This window comes from Bidens hawaiensis, unplaced genomic scaffold (assembly GCF_021521415.1).
Source record: "Bidens hawaiensis isolate Kalapana, Puna unplaced genomic scaffold, B.hawaiensis_p1.1 tig00010124_1, whole genome shotgun sequence".
NCBI lineage: Eukaryota > Viridiplantae > Streptophyta > Magnoliopsida > Asterales > Asteraceae > Bidens > Bidens hawaiensis.
The window spans coordinates 682300-699962 of NW_027491763.1; the positions used below are offsets into that span (position 1 = coordinate 682300).

At 34.6% G+C, this 17663-nt stretch overlaps 2 protein-coding genes and 1 pseudogene across 4 annotated transcripts; 1 reads left to right on the plus strand and 2 right to left on the minus strand.

Moving 5' to 3' along the window:
- Positions 1-738: 738 nt before the first annotated feature.
- Positions 739-4578, minus strand: LOC143534248 (YTH domain-containing protein ECT4-like). Of its 2 annotated transcripts, none has more exons than XM_077028784.1 (9): positions 4179-4578; positions 3605-3681; positions 3344-3482; positions 3171-3244; positions 2537-3085; positions 1840-2442; positions 1543-1755; positions 1317-1463; positions 739-1229 (listed from the first exon to the last, which is right to left on the minus strand). In XM_077028784.1, the coding sequence occupies exons 1-9, from the start codon at positions 4204-4206 to the stop codon at positions 1089-1091; spliced, it is 1971 nt and encodes a 656-aa protein (XP_076884899.1). In that variant the 5' UTR covers positions 4207-4578; the 3' UTR covers positions 739-1088. The 2 variants fall into 2 exon arrangements, with proteins under 2 accessions (XP_076884899.1, XP_076884898.1); XM_077028783.1 differs by having other exon boundaries at positions 1840-2451; positions 4179-4401.
- A 6971-nt stretch (positions 4579-11549) lies between these two features.
- LOC143534215 (protein MET1, chloroplastic-like) lies at positions 11550-12743 on the plus strand (annotated as a pseudogene). Its single transcript, XR_013135509.1, has 6 exons — positions 11550-11716; positions 11798-11892; positions 11967-12043; positions 12123-12243; positions 12359-12418; positions 12536-12743. The product of XR_013135509.1 is annotated as a protein MET1, chloroplastic-like (transcript).
- A 1499-nt stretch (positions 12744-14242) lies between these two features.
- On the minus strand, positions 14243-15838 carry LOC143534216 (uncharacterized). The gene is made up of 2 exons (XM_077028760.1): positions 15265-15838; positions 14243-14670 (listed from the first exon to the last, which is right to left on the minus strand). Exons 1-2 carry the CDS (start codon positions 15660-15662, stop codon positions 14610-14612), a joined length of 459 nt encoding a protein of 152 aa, XP_076884875.1. The 5' UTR covers positions 15663-15838; the 3' UTR covers positions 14243-14609.
- Between the last annotated feature and the right edge of the window lie 1825 nt (positions 15839-17663).

Here is a 17663-nt window from a genome sequence, read left to right on the forward strand (position 1 = left end):
ACCTAGAAATCAAACCCATGAACCAACCCGAATTGCTTCGGTTCGAGCTGGCCTCTTCTCGGGATCGGGTTTTCTCTGGTTGGGTTTCAGGTAAAAGTGGCAACCCTACACTGTACTAACTGTAGCCGTACGACTGTGGCCTGTGGGGTCCTACGGAGCATAGAAACGTCATGTGTCGTTGCTGCTCTATTCGTGGTGTCGGTGTTGCACGGTAAATTGTTATTTAAAACAAAAAATCAAGGTTAATATCAACCTGATTGCCAAAGAAATTTTGAACAAAAAAATCAAGTTAATTTGCACAGCATGTTTAAAATTATCAGATCTAAGTAACAGGCTTCACTTGTTTTGAACACCAACCTAAATTTAATTAAATTAAACTACATGAATTAATAACCAATCAACACACCAACTCGTTGTACAAGCATACGATGCTGTTAACATCTAATTTTTTTTAGCCAGTTTACTCGCCACGCAGTTAGCTACCCCCCAACATTTTACCACCTCAGTTTTCAATAGCTAATTATATGACCAGAATACATATAAAATTTAGGGAGACGTTTAATGCGAATACAAAACTTCAAGTCGAATGTAAATTTTGAAATCTATTCTGCAAACCAGACAAAATAGATCAACTAAACAAGATACGATAAACAACCCAACCCACCATGCAATTCCAACTTTTCACACAAACCAGATTGACAAGGCAGGATCATACTGCTTCCTACACATAGATTGAACAGAAAAAAAAACATAATACTGAAGGGCACAAGGAGTGATTTTTAAGAACGAAAAAGAAAAAACTAACGAAACAAAACAAAAGATTCCACAAGACCTAAAAAGAAAAAAACCCAAACCCTGTTAGAAGCTGAAGAACTATAAAAAGAGATCAGACCCACCAACACAACCTTCTCCAATCTGGATCCTCCTCCTATTATACATGTCAGAACACCAGTTCACTCTCCTAAACCTTCACTTGTATAAACTCCGAGGACGGATCCTGTTCAGGCAGTGCATCTCAAAGGGCTATAGTTGAGAATCTTTAAACTCTAAGGGCCTCCTTTGGGACACTGCCATGCACATGGCTGAACTTAGCAACCATTTGCTACAATCTTGTCATCTGCAGGTTTCACGTCTCCATTTATAACAACTTCTTGGGGAGTTTCGGTTGATGTTGGTGGTGTAACTGCAACCTCCACTTTGATTCCCTCCTCGGGGTTTCCTTCCCACACCTAAATTATATTAAAAAAATTACTATTAATTAATTAACTTCAGAAACAAATCATAAAAGTGAAGAAACATTGAATCTTTGGGCATGCCTGTTTCTGAAACTGCTGTTGTTTCGCTTTCTTTTCTTGAATTCTCTTTTGTCGATCCTCATAGAATTCAAAATCGTCTAGGATGCACTGCCTGCTTGAATGCTCTTTGAATATCTTGAGCACCTGCAATCCCTGTTCCAACTTCACCTGAAAAGTACAGAACTTATTAACATCGGAAGACAATATTAAAAAGAAACATTCTTTTAACAAAAAAATAGTAACATACCTCCTGAGTATCCCTGCTATTGGTAACAGGCTTATTCTCATTGTTTTCAAGAGTAATATGTTTCAACAAGCTGTTCGGTAGATCTTTAACAATATGCCACTTCACAAGAAAACAACCGATCCATTTATCCTGTTGCCAGTACTCTAAGCTTTTGTTAAAGTCTACCGGGCCGACCATCTCAGCAACTCCAACAAATTGTCCACTTGTATTAACCTACAACGATTTTTAAAAATTAAAACTTGATATCAGATGGTTAAAACAAATGAATAATAGTAACAGAAGATGTGTAAAACATACCGAAAAGAAAAGAAAAACAGGACATCCAGGCTTCTGTTGAGCTTCCTGATACGCAGCATCAAGCTTCTTGTTACCATTTTGTGTACTGGCCCAAACATTATACTTGATGCTTTTATGAACATCATCTTCACTGTATGATTTGATTATGAAGAATTTAGCATCTTCATATGTATCTGGAAAATCAGGCAGGTTGTATTGCTCACGGTTTGGAGTTGAGCTCACTTTATCCTTGGTCTCAGCCTCCTTCTCAACACCTTCAGTATGTGTAAGATTTAGCGGAGTAAGATTTTGACCCTTTACAGCTAAAGTGATTGGGGTCAAAACCTTTTGGCTCTTTACAGTTCGAGCTCGCGGTCCACGGTTCAGCTCGTTAAGGCCATCACCGTTTTCATTGTTATAACCAAAAAACCCGTTGCCTCTACCTCTTGGTTTGTACTTGTCTGTTGCTAACCAGCCACGTCCATTAGTTTGGGCATCATAACCGCTTGATCCATACCCGTAACCAGATCGATAGTTGGTACCGTACTGGCTGTATAACTTGTTCGGATACATACGATTCAAATACCCGCTTGTAGTATTTACACCTGACATCGGTCTTGGACTCTGCAACCCCTATATCAATCATAAAGTTTATAATAACAAAACTAAGAATTTTAAAATTGTTAAAAGTATGTGATTAACATGAATACTTGCATACCATAACATGAGAATGAGGACGAAGATTTTGATTTCTTGATGCATTGCTACTCGCATTGTTAACAGAAGCAATGTTGGAATTGTTCCTTGCTTGTCCATCAGAATACAATGTTGTGTCTAACCACGGGATCGGAGAGTGGAGCCCATCAAAACCGTATCTTGGATCTTGATAACCATTTTGCGCACCTCTTCCATAAGAACCAAATGCATTAAAATTTGTATTCTGGTATGGAGTCGGTCTTATTGGTGCTGGAGCAGTGGTTCCCTTGCCACCATTAACAACGCTGTTCACATTTCCACTAGCAGTGTCAACAGTCAAAGATGGCTGTTCTGCAGCTGCAGAGGGAGCATTCTCACCTTTGGGAGGTAGTGCAGCCGATGAGTACGATGCGCTGATCGGAGTCAATGGTTGGAAATAGGGGCTTGGGTATTGGTACTGTTGAGCATCATAAAGTTGACCGTCATGACCAACTGTTGGAACAGGTGAAGCAGCAGGTGAATACGGACCATATGGTGCATACCCATAACCGTACATATCACCATAAACTCCCTGTAAGAAAATTACAACCAGTTACTATCATTAATAAAACCACAAGCTATTTACCAAGTACAAGACTTAAACCAACAAGTCTTACATGAGACAAATCGACTCCCTCAGGATTCACATATCTTGAGTAGTCACTCCAATCATTGGTGGCCCCATCGTATCCTAAACAACGATCGGCAATATATTAATATACACTAACACGATAAAAAGACGAAATATAAAACGTGATCTGATTCTACATATAAATACGCATCAAAGTACCTCCGTAGTAATAAGCAGTAGACGGGTAGTTGGGAAAATAAGCCACTGCCGGATCCATAAAATCGGGAATCAAAGGGGTGACAGACCTATCTATCGGTTGGTTTTGAGCATTCCCGGTGCCGGTGGTATCATCAGAAGGCTACATAGTAAACACATAATCAGCATACAACTAGACTAAAGTGAAAACCATATTAACTACTTTTTAACCATTGGTATAAACTATAATACAGCATATATAGTTACTTAAATCCTAAGTCTGACCTTCTTGGCAGGCTCGGGGATTTCCAAAGTCTTTGATTGAGTTTCCAATGATAGTTTATTGAGCAAATCGGCAGCTTCTGTAGCAGATAAAGTCAAGAAAAGTCCATTTTTCCCAAATTTAAATTAATCACAATAACAAATCTAACCACACAAATCATTCTGCTAAACCCTATAAATCACAAAATATCAATAATAATAATATAAAACAAGATCAAGATCCAAATCAGCCTCAGCAATCTCATTCCCAACTTATAAACCCTAAACATAATTAATTAAATAATAATTGCAAAAAACAGCTATCAGCTACTAAAGATCTTACACTCCTAAACATTTCACACTTCATTCATCAGTCTAAGTAACAAAAACAACACACAAATCAATCAAAACAAATAAATCAATCAAAAACCCTAATATCTCAAATCAATAACCACAAACAATAGCTTCAACACTTCAATTTCACCATCACAGATCACAAAGTACTCAGATCCAATCCAATTCAATCAAACACGATCCAAACTTCACATACACAACCAATTCAAATGAATTAACAGATGAACAGTAAACAAAAGGATACGACCTGCAGGAGGAACAACGGCGGCCATGACTGGAGCTTAACAAACAGATAGATCTTCAAAAACAGTAAACAAATAATAAGTTTTTGAATTAGGATAAACAGAAACCCTAGGAGAGAGAAAATGATAATAACGAAACGAAAGGAGATTCAGCCGCCACGAGTGAGGGTTTTGAAAGAGGAGATTTTGATTATTGCAACTGTGATTCAAATAGCACCACGCGAGTAGATAATATTATGTTACGGGTTTGGTCCTTTGAAAGTTTTGAAGGTGACGGGTTTGGTCCTTGGAGTTGGGTGCCAGCGGTGTTGGTGTGTGGATGTACAGTCGGTTTGCCACGTGGTGGATGGTGAGTGGTGTGGTGTCGTCACTCGTGGTAAGATCGTGGAGTGTGATTGGTCTGTGAGTTTGGGTAGGTGACTGTAGGTGAGGTTTACGGGGTTTGGAATTACGTTTTTTCTTTTGGTTTAATATTGTGTTTTTGGTAAGGCGGGTTTGGTCCTTTTAGAAGTGGTGTTTGGATAAAAGTTTTATAAAACTTTTTTTATGGATATTTAATCTTTTTTTCAGATAATTGAAACATAAGATAAACAGTAAAAAAAAAAGTTTGTTAAAAATAGGCAAGTTTCATAGTGGCAATTTAATTCAAATTTTAAAAATAATGATAGCAGTAATCAAAGTAGTCAAGACTTGTATATTTTTTTATTCTTTTTTATTTCAAACGGGTAACGAAACACCACCAAACTACCTCATTTTATCTCATTACCATTATAACTACGGAAATATGAAATATCATGTGTTTCAATCACCTACACACGATTTTAAAAAAATGTATACATGATAACGGTTTTTTATGAGAAGCATGTCAATTGTATCAAGTTATGAGAAGCTATGTCTGGTTCACCGAATTTGGTCTTCTTCTTTGATCTTGTAAAATTACGAAATTTGTAAATGGAAGAGATCAGGGCCGTCTTCGAGAATTTAAATGTCTCGGCCGAGCCAAAATAAAAATGTCCGTAGGCCTTAACGAAAATTTTTTATTCGCTAACGTACATGGATAGAACTTTTATATATCGATTTATTATAAACATAAACTATTATGAGCATGTAATAATCTCATGAACCATTACAAATAACCTTATTTTTAACACCAAAAAACATATATGTGTAATATGTATAAAAAAGCTTGTGTCCCCGAAACTTATGTGCCTCTACCGATTGTGTGTCTCGCACACCCTCCAAGCCTCTCATCTCCCCTAAAAGAGATCACTAAAAAAAGTTGGTTATGGGGTTTTTAAAAGGTTGTTTGTAAATGGGTCCAAGTATACTTGAAATAATTTTAAAAAACAAAAGGTAACGAAAGCTCGAATGCCGGTCCACACTTTATCCCCTTCTTTTGACGTTTTTTAATTGAGACTTGTTATTCATAGTTTTCACAATAAGTAGCTTAGTTCTTAAGCATTCTTGAAAGCTAAGTTTTGACCTTCCACATGAAGGATAAAATTCAAAACAAAATAGCAAGACTTATACAAACTTGTAGCGTTGGAATTCTTCTAACCTTGCAATTTTATAAGGCTTTGGTTATTTACACATCCTTTGTATTATTTAAACACTCGTCATACGAGTAGCATTCTTGAAAGCTAAGTTTTGACCTTTCACATAAAGGATAAAATTCAAAACAATTTAGCCAAATTATTCAAACTTGATTTCGAGTAATCGTCACAAAATGGCAACATACTATTCAAACACTCATACGAGTAGTGCGAGACCTATACAAATCGTATGATGAGTGTATAATAACATGAAACATGATGATGGCACACACACAAATAATGAACGAATATTACATCATTTTATAAATATTCAATCATAATATTGACCTGTTTTATAAAAATATTGAAACTTTTAACTTTAACTTATAAATATTTTGAGTTTATAAAATATTAAAAGTTGATAATATGTGTTGTAAACTTTTTTTACATGCCGCGATTCCAATTTATAAGATACTAGTTTTTATCCCCCGTATTACGGGGGTTGCTTTATATTATTTGTTCTAATACTTATTTATTTTTGCATTTATATTTTTTTATTGTATGAAATTTAATAATATACTTATGGCTTGATGAGACCCAATGGTTTTTTAATTATAAATAATATTTATGAAAGTTAATAATATACTTATGGTTTGATGAGATCCAAGACCCGTTTATTTTTTTACTATCAAATTGGTTTTTTAATTTAAATAATATATATATATATATATATATATTAAAATAAATAAGATATTAATTTTTAGTATATCGTATTTTATATGATTTTTACATCAATAATTTGGTGAGAATAATTTTTAATTTAATGAGATGTTATAACCCGTTTAAGAAATATCTGGGTTTGATAAGACCCATACCCATGAATTCAGGTCAAATGCATGAGAATCGTTCATTTAAAAATCAAGCAAATCTGGTGACTCCAAAAAGGGGGGAGCGACCACATCGCGACACCTAAGATTTTTTGGTTTTCGTTTATATATATTATTGAAGGGGTATGCACCCGCCTTAACATCGAGCGGGGCGGGTCAACCCACAAGATATAGACAAGAGGCTTGAAAACCTATGCGCAAGCGCATGGATGTCATGAAGACACAAAGCAAAAACCTATGCGCAAGCGCATGAAACATCTGCGCGTGGCGCATATCACATATGCACACAACACACACATTTAATGTGAGAATAAAGAGAAGACCCTGCGCATCCCCGGGATAGGCGCATAAAGGCCGCGCGTAAGCGACACACAACAAATGAGACAATAGTCTAATCCAAATCAGGATAAGGACAACCATGATTGTACTCATCAGACAACCTTCCAGAAGGTATCTTTTAAGGAATAAAGAATGTGCTGATGTTGACAGCTGCCAATGAAGGGTGGACAACTCAGCAAAGCCCATGTGCCACCACGTGATGGCACATGGGTCAGGTGAAAGACCTTGGTCAGAGAATAATCAATGAAAAAGCACCAGGTGTCCTAAGTACACGTGACGCGAAGCAACAGGAGGAGGCCAAAAGGGCCCCAATTGGGTCTGAGCCAAATCATTGGAAACCCTAATACTATAAATACCACACCACCTCCACAGTTGGGGGCAGGCAAGAAAATATACTTTAAGTCCTTTACTCATTTTCAGATCTTGATTATCCTCTCCTACAATATCTGATTCTCACACCGGAGGGTTACCCCAAAGAGGACCCCTCTGTCCCTTTCTGAGGGGTAGGCTCACGGTACTGTTCGTTTTGTAGGTGGAAGAACTCGTATCTCGGAAAACCATCGGTGATATAGCACACTAGTACCCGAGGAACGTTGATCGTATACAAGTAAGTCGATACACGCTTCTTCATTATAGATGCTTATGTACATAGAATAAGTAACATAGTAGTAAATAATAAATGGGTTGAGTCCGGATTGAACTCAAGATTGAAAAACCTCTCATGATCGGGGGCTTGAGATTTAAAATTTTAGCTTGAAACAAGTTCAGTTCAAGTTCTACTAAGTTAAACATGCATAGCTCAAGTTTAGATGAGCTCGACTCTTAATTAAAATTCATAAGAATGTATCAGAGCTTATGTGGCAGTTGTTAATGTTGTGTTTTTTTTTGTTCCGTTGACATTTATTTTTCTCTAACTTCGACTTTGTCGAACTTGTTAAGTATGATTAAACTATTCAACAACTAGTTTTTGTTAGCGCGTGCCATGGGTGATCTACATTAGATCATGCGTCACCCTGTAATCTTAGATCTCTTGACTCAAGCTTGCGGGTTCCCATTATCAATCCTTGCATCGACGACGAGTCTTCTCTTTTTGTTGCAAATTAGTAATTTTGAATGACTTGGTTGTTCAACATACAGCTATGCCACTCCATCGACCATTGCCTTCAATTTACACATGTGAAAATTCTTGGTATGAATTAGAACAAAATTCTAGCTAATGGTCTATGGTTGAAGTGAGTGATTAGTCATCATTATTCTCTTGGTAGTTTTATCCGTGTGTGAGTCATTCTTGTACGATTTTATGATACATGACAAAGAAATCATGAATATATGATAAATGTTTCTCGTGCATATATGTAATCTGGTACGAATAAATCTTCTTTGATACGAGTGTTCATTTCCAAAATCTTGTACAAAGGTTTAATAAATGTGAAATTTCAAATTTTATGTAACAAACTAACAATCATGTATCATTAACTTTATCTTTATATGTAGTTTTTTCTAATAGCGTTTGAAACCACCCTTTATTTATGTGTTGCTCTATTCTTTTTCTGTCTGATAATTCCTTCACATTTTTAATACTAAATCATGAATCACAAACTTATATTCAATTACAGAAATTAGCAATACCTTCTTAAAAAAATAATCTTGGATGGTGACATTTTCTTAATGGTTAACAACATCACCAAAGACAAAAGTAGGCAGCACGATTATTCAAATTGTAAACCTAATTGAAGAATATATGTTAAAATTATAAGAATGAAGGAGGGTTGTAAAGTAGCTTAGCTCAAGCTCGCATATTCAGTTTAAAAGCTTCTGTTTGGATGGTGACATTTCCCAATAGCCTTTTATTGCGGTACGCGACTTTTTTTTGAACGGTGAGTGTTACCTTTACCCATACTCACTTCTAAATTACTTTTTGTTTAGGCTTGCACCTCGTAGCCTTGGTTCCAGGTATTTTACTAAACAAGATAATGTCAAATTAGGGCCGGCCTTAGAGGGTGGTAGGGTAGTCGGCGACCACATGCCCGATTTTAAAAAAAAATTATATGTATTTTTATGGAAAAAAAATGTTTCAACATAATTACATAACCAATTGCTTGGTTAAGTGGCAATGGGGTGTGACATCCAACCAAAAGATTGTGGATTTTAGTCTTAATTGAGACATTTTTCATCTTTGACCCAAAAAAAATTTCGTCTTCTCGGAGCCAGCCATGTGACATAAAAACAAGCGGGTGATCAGGAGGCCCATTAACTAGAAGCTTATAAAGCACTAAGCCCACAAATCACAGCACGTATAAAGCACTAGGCCAGTAGGCCCCACAAAAAGCCCAAGGTTTAACGTCCATAAAACCCAACGAAGGCTTTCATGAACATGCAGTTTCACACTTTCACTAGAAGTTACAATTTGTTTAAAAAAAAGGCCAAAGGCTATGTGTAGTGGAGGAGCTACAAATTGGGGTGAATTGCGACATGTGGCGCCCAGTCGACAAGAGATGAGAATTTGTTTCTGAGGTGTAATGGTGTTATGGTTTAATATATACATATATACATATATATATACAACACACACAAACAATATAATAATAATAAAAAAAAGAAAAGGAAGAACGGTGACCAGGAGATGTTGCCCCCGCCCCTTTTCGCCCAAAAATCGTCGGGGGGGGGGGTTCCACCCTCTCGTCGCCCCACTACAGCAAGCCTAACGCGGTAACGCCTAAGGCAAAACACCTAGGATCTAATGACTCGCACCTAAGGCCTAACGCCCCAGTCATTCACTCACTCATCTCGCTAGAAGCCATGATTTGTTTAACAAAAAAAAAGTATACATATATATTTCATTTCAAATATTTAGGTTAAACCACTTACAACATTACCAATTCGAATTGGGAACAAATTTGAAATTCGGTTCAATTGCTACCCTGCTCAAATTTGGTCCGCTTTAATATCGAGTTTTTGAGTTTGTTTCAAAAAAGAATCACTCATGAACTAATAAAAGATTAAAATAATTACTTATGGTTTAGTGGTAGGAGGCTTTGGTTATCCAGTGAAGACCCAAGTTCGATCTCCACTCGTGTCACTTTTGGTGGAGTATGGCAATGAATAAATTGAACTAAGCCTTGTGAGGTTGTCAGTTCGAATCTCAAGCCTACCATGAGTTACGCCAGAGGCTCTTGTGATGGTACATTGACTGTTAAGTGGTGGTCCAAACTAAACTCTGAAGCAAACGTAGGTCTAGTTAAAACAACATAGTCAAACCAGAATAAGACAACGGAGCTCTTAAATTAAAAAAGTACGATAATCATAAAAAGTAGTTGTTCCAAAACAAAACTAATAAAGATTGAAAATAATATTTATGTATTTATTTATCATATGGAAAGACATGAAAGTTACAATAAAGAATCTAAGAATATTACAATGGATTTTATTTTGAATAATTTTGGATATAGTCTAAAATAAGAGAGATAAATCGAAAATTGTCCAAAGTAGGTTCATTCTGAAAATAGTCCTTCCAAATCTATCTTCCACGTGAGATTTGGGTATCCTATCAGAAACTGACACGTGTCATTTCACAGATAAAATTTTATTGAAATTTGACTTGGCCGATAGTTTTCAAGTGAAAATAGTTTTCTGAAATTTTATTGAAATTTGATTTGGGTTGTTTAGCCATCGGCTTTACACCTGACTTGCTGTCGGTTTTCTTGCTAACAGCGATGATGATTTTGTACCTGAGCCTATGATTATTAATGCCTACTGTTTTTGAGTTCTGATTTGGCACCGTTGGTGGCGGGAGCTCACCACTTTGGAAAACTTCAAGCATCATATGTTGTTATCTTTGTTTTTAAAGTTACTTTTAGTCGATTTGGTTCATAAGGTTGTGGTGTAATAGTTCAGAGCCTGTGATAATGAACAATAATGACAATAATGAACGTCGTTTGTTTCGGATTTAGAACCCAGGATTCGATGCCTTTACCAATCGTCGCCTACCATTGACTACGCGTAAATCAGCCTCCCCAGCAACGCGGGGTGAAAAAACTTGCTTGGAATTAATAACCATTAATGTTATTAATATTTTACTGTGAAATAGAACATTATTTTATTATATGTATGGAAGTTTTTAACAGGAAATCTTATGGGCTTCAAGTCTTATCTAATCTCATATCCTATGAATTTTTTTAATCAATTAACTACTTCTAGGTTCGTATATAAATTTGTAAATACCATTGTTGCATATACTTTCACTCTTTCACTTTCACTATTTCACTGTAATGTAACACAAACATTAATAACATTAGTGCTTATTAATTCCAATACTCCATCTAACATGTTAACATATGCATACACATTTACATATTGTTCTTCCACTTCTATAAATTAAGTCCATTTTGAATAAGCTTTTAATTTTGTATTTTCTAAAGGCTTGGCAAGCTCAAATCGTGAAACAAAACCGCAAACCAAACCGTTCGCTACGGTTTGAAAATTTTGAAACTGATCAACTGACCGAAAGTTTTAAAACCAACCGTGAAACCAAACTGATGACCACTTTAACAATTCAAGGTTTTAAACCAAAACCATGAAACTCATAATTGTTATGACATTAGCACGTTCAACACACGCCACATCGCACATGCACCCATTTAGTGATGAATAATAATCAAATGGTAAAATACTGTAGTGCAGTATTTGGAACTGAGATGTGGCCTGCAGCTGAGTATGGAAGAACCATGTACACTATTCGTCAACGAATCGGGCCACTGCTTATGCAAATGCAAAAAAGATATGGTTTGTTCACAGTTCACTTTTTATTTATCTGCTTACTGTGCACTAGAATATAACATACGGGTTATTTGGTATGGTTTGCAGGGAAGATGGAAGATACGGTCGAGCTGACAGAAAAGGAGATTATTAGGGCCGAGAGGAATTCTGGAATAGTTAGCGGTAAACTGAGGGAAATCCAAGTAAGTTTCAATGTTGCAGTGAAGCACGTGTGGTTTAACTTTGTTTGTGTGTGATGAATATTTTTTATTCACAGATGCAAAATTACTTGAGGAAGAAGGAACAAAAGTAAACTCGAGAACGGGAGCTTCGTGAAGGCCTGCAGCTATACAAGTAAATTATCGGTTTACCCTTTGGGTCAAATGAGTTGTTTTGCAAGTTTGTTGATGATTAATCTTGATAACTTGTTTAGGAGTGGAAAGTATGAAGAGGCATTGGAAAAGTTTGAGTCTGTTTTGGGGTCAAAACCGGAGCTTAATGAAGCTTCAGTCACAAGTTACAATGTTGCGTGCTGCTATTCTAAGCTTAATCAGGTTTGAACAGAAACTGTTAATCACTTTGCTGCCTCTACTGTTAGTCTTTCGTTTTTCAAATTAAATGCACAATGTTATAGCTAGAATATGCTCACTTTTAACATGAAAATGCCAGATACAAGCCGGATTTTCAGCTCTAAAAGATGCGTTGCAAGCAGATTTTGAAGATTTCAAGGTAACCGAGAACAATTTTTTTTTGTTTTTGCCTTTTCATATATATTATCCTTAATGCAATAACTACATGCTGTGTTAACAACTTAACAAGCTTTAACAATTACTACCAACATTGCAGCGCATACGTACGGACCCTGATCTTGAGAATTTAAGGAAATCTGAGGAGTTTGAACCCCTTCTTAAACAATTTGACGAGTCATTATCAATGAGAACGCATTAAACGCCATTAAGTGATTGTTTGGATTCAACAACAAATAAAATCAGCTTGCGCAAGTGTGGATATAGCGAGTTAAAACAATTTTTTGTTTACAGAATTTGTTCATCAATCTTGTATGAAACCAAGGTGTTGTTTTCTGCAAAACTACATAGTAGTTTTGTTGTATAAATGTAAAAATAACATTTAATGATTGTTTAGTGTTTGTTGGCAGTAAGTTCCTTATACTTAACCTTCAAATGAATTCTATAATGTCACAGAATAACAGCATATTTAGGCTAATGCCATGTTTTAGTAATTATTGTTTTAACTGTTGATGAGTTTCACCAACTTTGTACACAAATAATTATTTTTATATACAAGATATATAATTGACTATTCATGAATCTACATTCTCTATAGTGAGAGCTTCGCAACGAGACAGAATGCTCAAAGTAGGTGAATAAGTATTCACCTTCATATATGTAAAATTATGCTAAAAAACCAACGTTTATACTTCATTAAAATACGTATTCTAAAGAAGAATACTGATTTATGATATTAAGTTATTAACCTATATAAGCTAATAAAAAGCTAAACTTGAGCATTATCTTTGAAATTTTGGTTCACATCATTGACTTGTAGAAGTCTACCAGAAGTCAAATTCAAACCTATAACACAAACAGAATCTCCGGGTATTTTCCTTAAATCATTTTCAAAGGTGGACTTTTAATTGGTATGCATGTTTGTTTGATTGTTATCAAAGCTGGATCAAGTTGTGATGTTTGATGTGAGCAATAACACAGGCTGGCATGTAAGACTCTGGCTGGTGGACAACTGAACACGAAGAACACATTCATTTATTCTGCAAACAGTGGATCACAGTCATGGATTTCATGAGAGGAATTTGGGTCGGTTTCGGCTGGGCTATTTTCATAAATCTTGATCAAATTTTAACGAAAATATGCGGTAACATATCAAATTTAGTCTTTATTTGTACTATCACCTTTTGTTCTTGCATAAATTTCTACTTTACTCAAAAGGTAAAGTCAAAAAAAATAAAGAAACAGTTAAAAATCTTAGCCAGAATTCAAAAAACAACTAACTTTACTGGAATGGTCATCAGTGGACTAAGAACCAAATGTCGGTTTCCGAGTTTCTAAATTTAGAAAGACACTGACTTATATTTCTTAAATAAATAGGTTGATTATTATACAACGGGTCACTCCTATTAAACTTTCTAACTTAGAACGGGTCCAGTTGATACTTTTTAAAACCACCCGTTTGACCCGACTTTCAGTTACTACAGGGTTCTTAATTTCTCAGCCTACCTATAAACTAAAAATACGAAAACAGAAAAATGAAAAAAAATAAAGAAAGCCAGCATATAAAAAGCAACAAACTTTACCAGATTTTTCATTACAAGACTAAAAACCGAGCCCGTGCTTCCCAGTTTCTAGCTAACTTTAGCAAGAATTCAGCTTTTGTGTTCTTTCTCACATAACTTCCCATTTCGCTCAAACGAGTAATTCAAATAATCAAGATTCGGTTAAAATCCCAAATCAGAATACATTAAGCAACAAACTTTACTGAAATTTTCATTATGGGACTAACCTACATTTAGCAAGAAACCGGCTTTTGTTTCTATTTCTGCACTAAATCCCATTTCACACCAAAGGTTAATTCGGAAAATCAAGAAACCATTAAAATCATATATCAGAACACAGAAAGCAACAAACTTAACTAATATTTTCATTATGGGATCAAGAACCGAACGTGGCAGCAGAAAAGAGTTTGGGAAGCTCATTGATAACATAAATTCTTACATAATAATAACATGAGAGAGCCAGCTTAAAGATGTTACAAAACAAAATCTAAAATGTAGCTCGGATATTTGCAGGACACTCGATCTTTATATCAAATTTAATGAAGAAATGGGGGGATGAACTTACAGCCGATCTTTTCTTATTCTATAAACATGGAGATTTTTAAAGAAACGTCACAGAATCGAGTAAAAGCAAGCACTGTTCTCGTCTTCATTGTCTGTATCCCCTGTTTCACTGTCATAAAACATGCAAAATAATACAAGAATCAATCTCATAGCAATAACTTTTTTTAAAATCAAGTTAGACAAATGGAACACTTATGAATCCTGGTTACTACTTAGTGATTATTTTAATCTAATTTCTTCGCTATTTACTCATACTTCAAGTTAATTGTAATCATATATGTTTCATCTGTCCCACTTAATTTAAAAAAGATCAAACATTTATATAAAAAAATTTACATAGGATAAAAACACCTGATGAAAGTTGAGTGACTTTCGAGAAACAAAAACTTTGAGTGACTTTAGTGGAACACTTGAAAATTTTTAATTACTAAACGATAATAAAACTTAATCAAACTTCCTTATTACCAATTCGACAATCGCCATAAAAAGATTATTCAACTTATATTTGATCTTTAACAAGAATTACTAATTAGTTCTTGATTCTATCTTTCCTCAAATTCATCCTACATTTATACTATAAAATCCCAAGATCATTAAATCATTAATGATCAGAAACTGAAAATCCCCATGAACAAAAGCAAAAACAATCAAATTTTCACAAGCACTTGTTCTCACATTCACAAATAGAAAATATTAAACTAACCTGGATTCAAACTCTTTAATATCAACAAGTTCTTTACCAAAATTATCCATCCATTGCACTTTCTTTCGGTCACTCGGCGATCCGGATTCCAAATTGCCCTTGACCTTCATACAACTCCTAAGCACATAATTTTGATCATTAATCACAATCTCTAATTCTTGCTTTCCAACTCCATCTTCTGCAATCTCTTTCTCCCTGACTTCAACAGCTTCTTGAACATGATTTTGATCAGATCGATCGGTATCGGTTACAACCGGCTGATGAGGGGCATGAGGGGAACTTTCCAATTTCAAAGTGCCAGAATTGTAAAGATGAGAAGCAGTTGATGGCTTGCAGAAACATATGAATGAAGAACAGTGGATCTTGCAGAACAAAACCCTCATGAAAATACTCTTCATTAACTAACTAATCATCTGAATTACTCAAGATTTCAACTTTTCACTCACCCATTCATCAAGATTTCAACTTTACTGCCAAAAAACCCTAAATTTGATCTTGAAACCCTAAAACAGAATTTGGGGTTTTCAGTTCTTGAAATCAATATACTTTAGAACCCTAAAAAAGTTTTTTTTTTTTTTTTTCAATTCTTGAAATCAAGTGACAAGATCATCAAACTTTACTACCAAAAAAACCCCAAATTTGATCTTGAAACCCTTACACAGAATTTGGGGGATTTCAGTTCTTGAAATCAAGAAACTTTAGAACCCTAAAAAAGATTTTTTTTTTTTTCAATTCTTGAAATCAAGTGACAAGATCATTAAAAGGTGTAATCTTGGGAGAATTTAAAGCAAATCAAGATGACACGGGATTCTTTGCAAATGAAATAAGTTTCTTGATCTTGAAAGTTAGCTTTTGATGCAAAGAATAAAAATAAAAAAAAGTAAAGACTTTATTATTCTGAGAACATCAATTTATTATCCACAAGTCAATGTTTTTGAGTGTAAAACAAGACAGGTTTTTGTCATCTTTAATATTATCATCCATCAAAGAAGAGAGAGGACATAAAGAAAGAAAGTGAATCATTCATCATGAATCTTGATTTTACCATTCTACCCTCACTCGCTCTTGATTTACCAAGAATATTATGATATGGGCAAAACACAAGAAATCTTTTTTTTTACTAAGTAGATTCTTCCAACAATATCAAGAATCTGATGTTGATAGATTAATGGAAATGGTATAACACAAAGTATAATAGCCATGAGTCATGACACAAACCAAACCAATGAACTAATTAGCCTATTAAATATGGTCTATTAATAATTAATCATACCAGACAAATTAAGAGCAAATGAAAAGGAAAGATGATTGGAGTGAGCTGTCAGACAAATTATATAAAAGTGGTCAAAAAGTTTGGAAAAGGGTGTTCTAATAAAAAGGCATAGTTTGCTATTTTGATAGGCAAAATCCAATTTTTAGCACATTCTTTAGACTTTGTAACCTACTTTAAGGCATCAAGAATATAGCTTAGTGTCATTCTTCAGTAGCTAATTGTCATGAGTCATGTTTTATCTTAATCTTTTCCTCATCTTTTTCTTGAAGGAACAATTCTTATTGAAAGGTCATCTTGATAACAACTAAAGTTATGCTCTATTTGGTTTCGGTACAAATAAAATCATATGTAATGAAAATACGTCTACATGTTAGTGCTACGTCACAAAAAATTATAAAGTACGCTTGGCGTTCTTATTCATACGCCAATTTTTTTCGCGTATTTACTTTTAACATATATTTTAATTTGATTATTGTAAGGAAATTTTAAATGTGATGAAAAGATATTAAATACTACAACAAGCTAAAAAAAATTATAAGAATTCAAAAATTGTTTATTATATATATGGGCCATGCACTTTTTCTCCCTGTGTTAGAGACAAAAGCATGCCATGGTGCATATGATTGTGTTTACATGTTACTACCCGTTTTCAATTTAAATTTCGCATGCATGTGTGCCAATCATACTTATTTACTTTATGGGATGCCATTTTTAAATATTTAAAAGTAGTTCATATATTTATAGGAAAACATATAGTGAAATATGCCACAATTTTTTATAATAGTGAAATACCTAAAACATATCAAGTGTCCATGTTAATATATTCGTCAATCCGAAATATGTAAAAAGTACAAAGTGTGTGAGATTTACTATATTCGAAAACATCTAATGATGATTTATGAATATAAAGTGGGTACACGTAACCTTTTCATGTGTATTATATTTGTAGAAATAACATCTTGTCTAGCATAAATCATCTAAATAATATAGAAGTGCAATTTTATAAGGAATTGCACTAAGAAGTATACCTACAACTATTATGTAAAAATTAAGTATAAAAGGTTAATTCAATAATAAGAGTGAAACTATAAAGCATTGGTGAATAAAGTAAGTGGATAGACTTATC

Bases quoted from the DNA above. Each gene is read 5' to 3' on its own strand.
- LOC143534248 (XM_077028783.1), bottom strand. From the start codon at position 4,206: ATGGCCGCCGTTGTTCCTCCTGCAGGTC. The intron at 3,682-4,178 runs GTATCCTTTTGT...TATCTGCTACAG, and splicing joins CGTTGTTCCTCCTGCAGGTC to AAGCTGCCGATTTGCTCAAT. The intron at 1,756-1,839 runs GTATGTTTTACA...AAATCGTTGTAG, and splicing joins CTGTTTTTCTTTTCTTTTCG to GTTAATACAAGTGGACAATT.
- LOC143534216 (XM_077028760.1), bottom strand. From the start codon at position 15,662: ATGAAGAGTATTTTCATGAGGGTTTTGTTCTGCAAGATCCACTGTTCT. The intron at 14,671-15,264 runs GTTAGTTTAATA...GTTTTATGACAG, and splicing joins ATTAAAGAGTTTGAATCCAG to TGAAACAGGGGATACAGACA.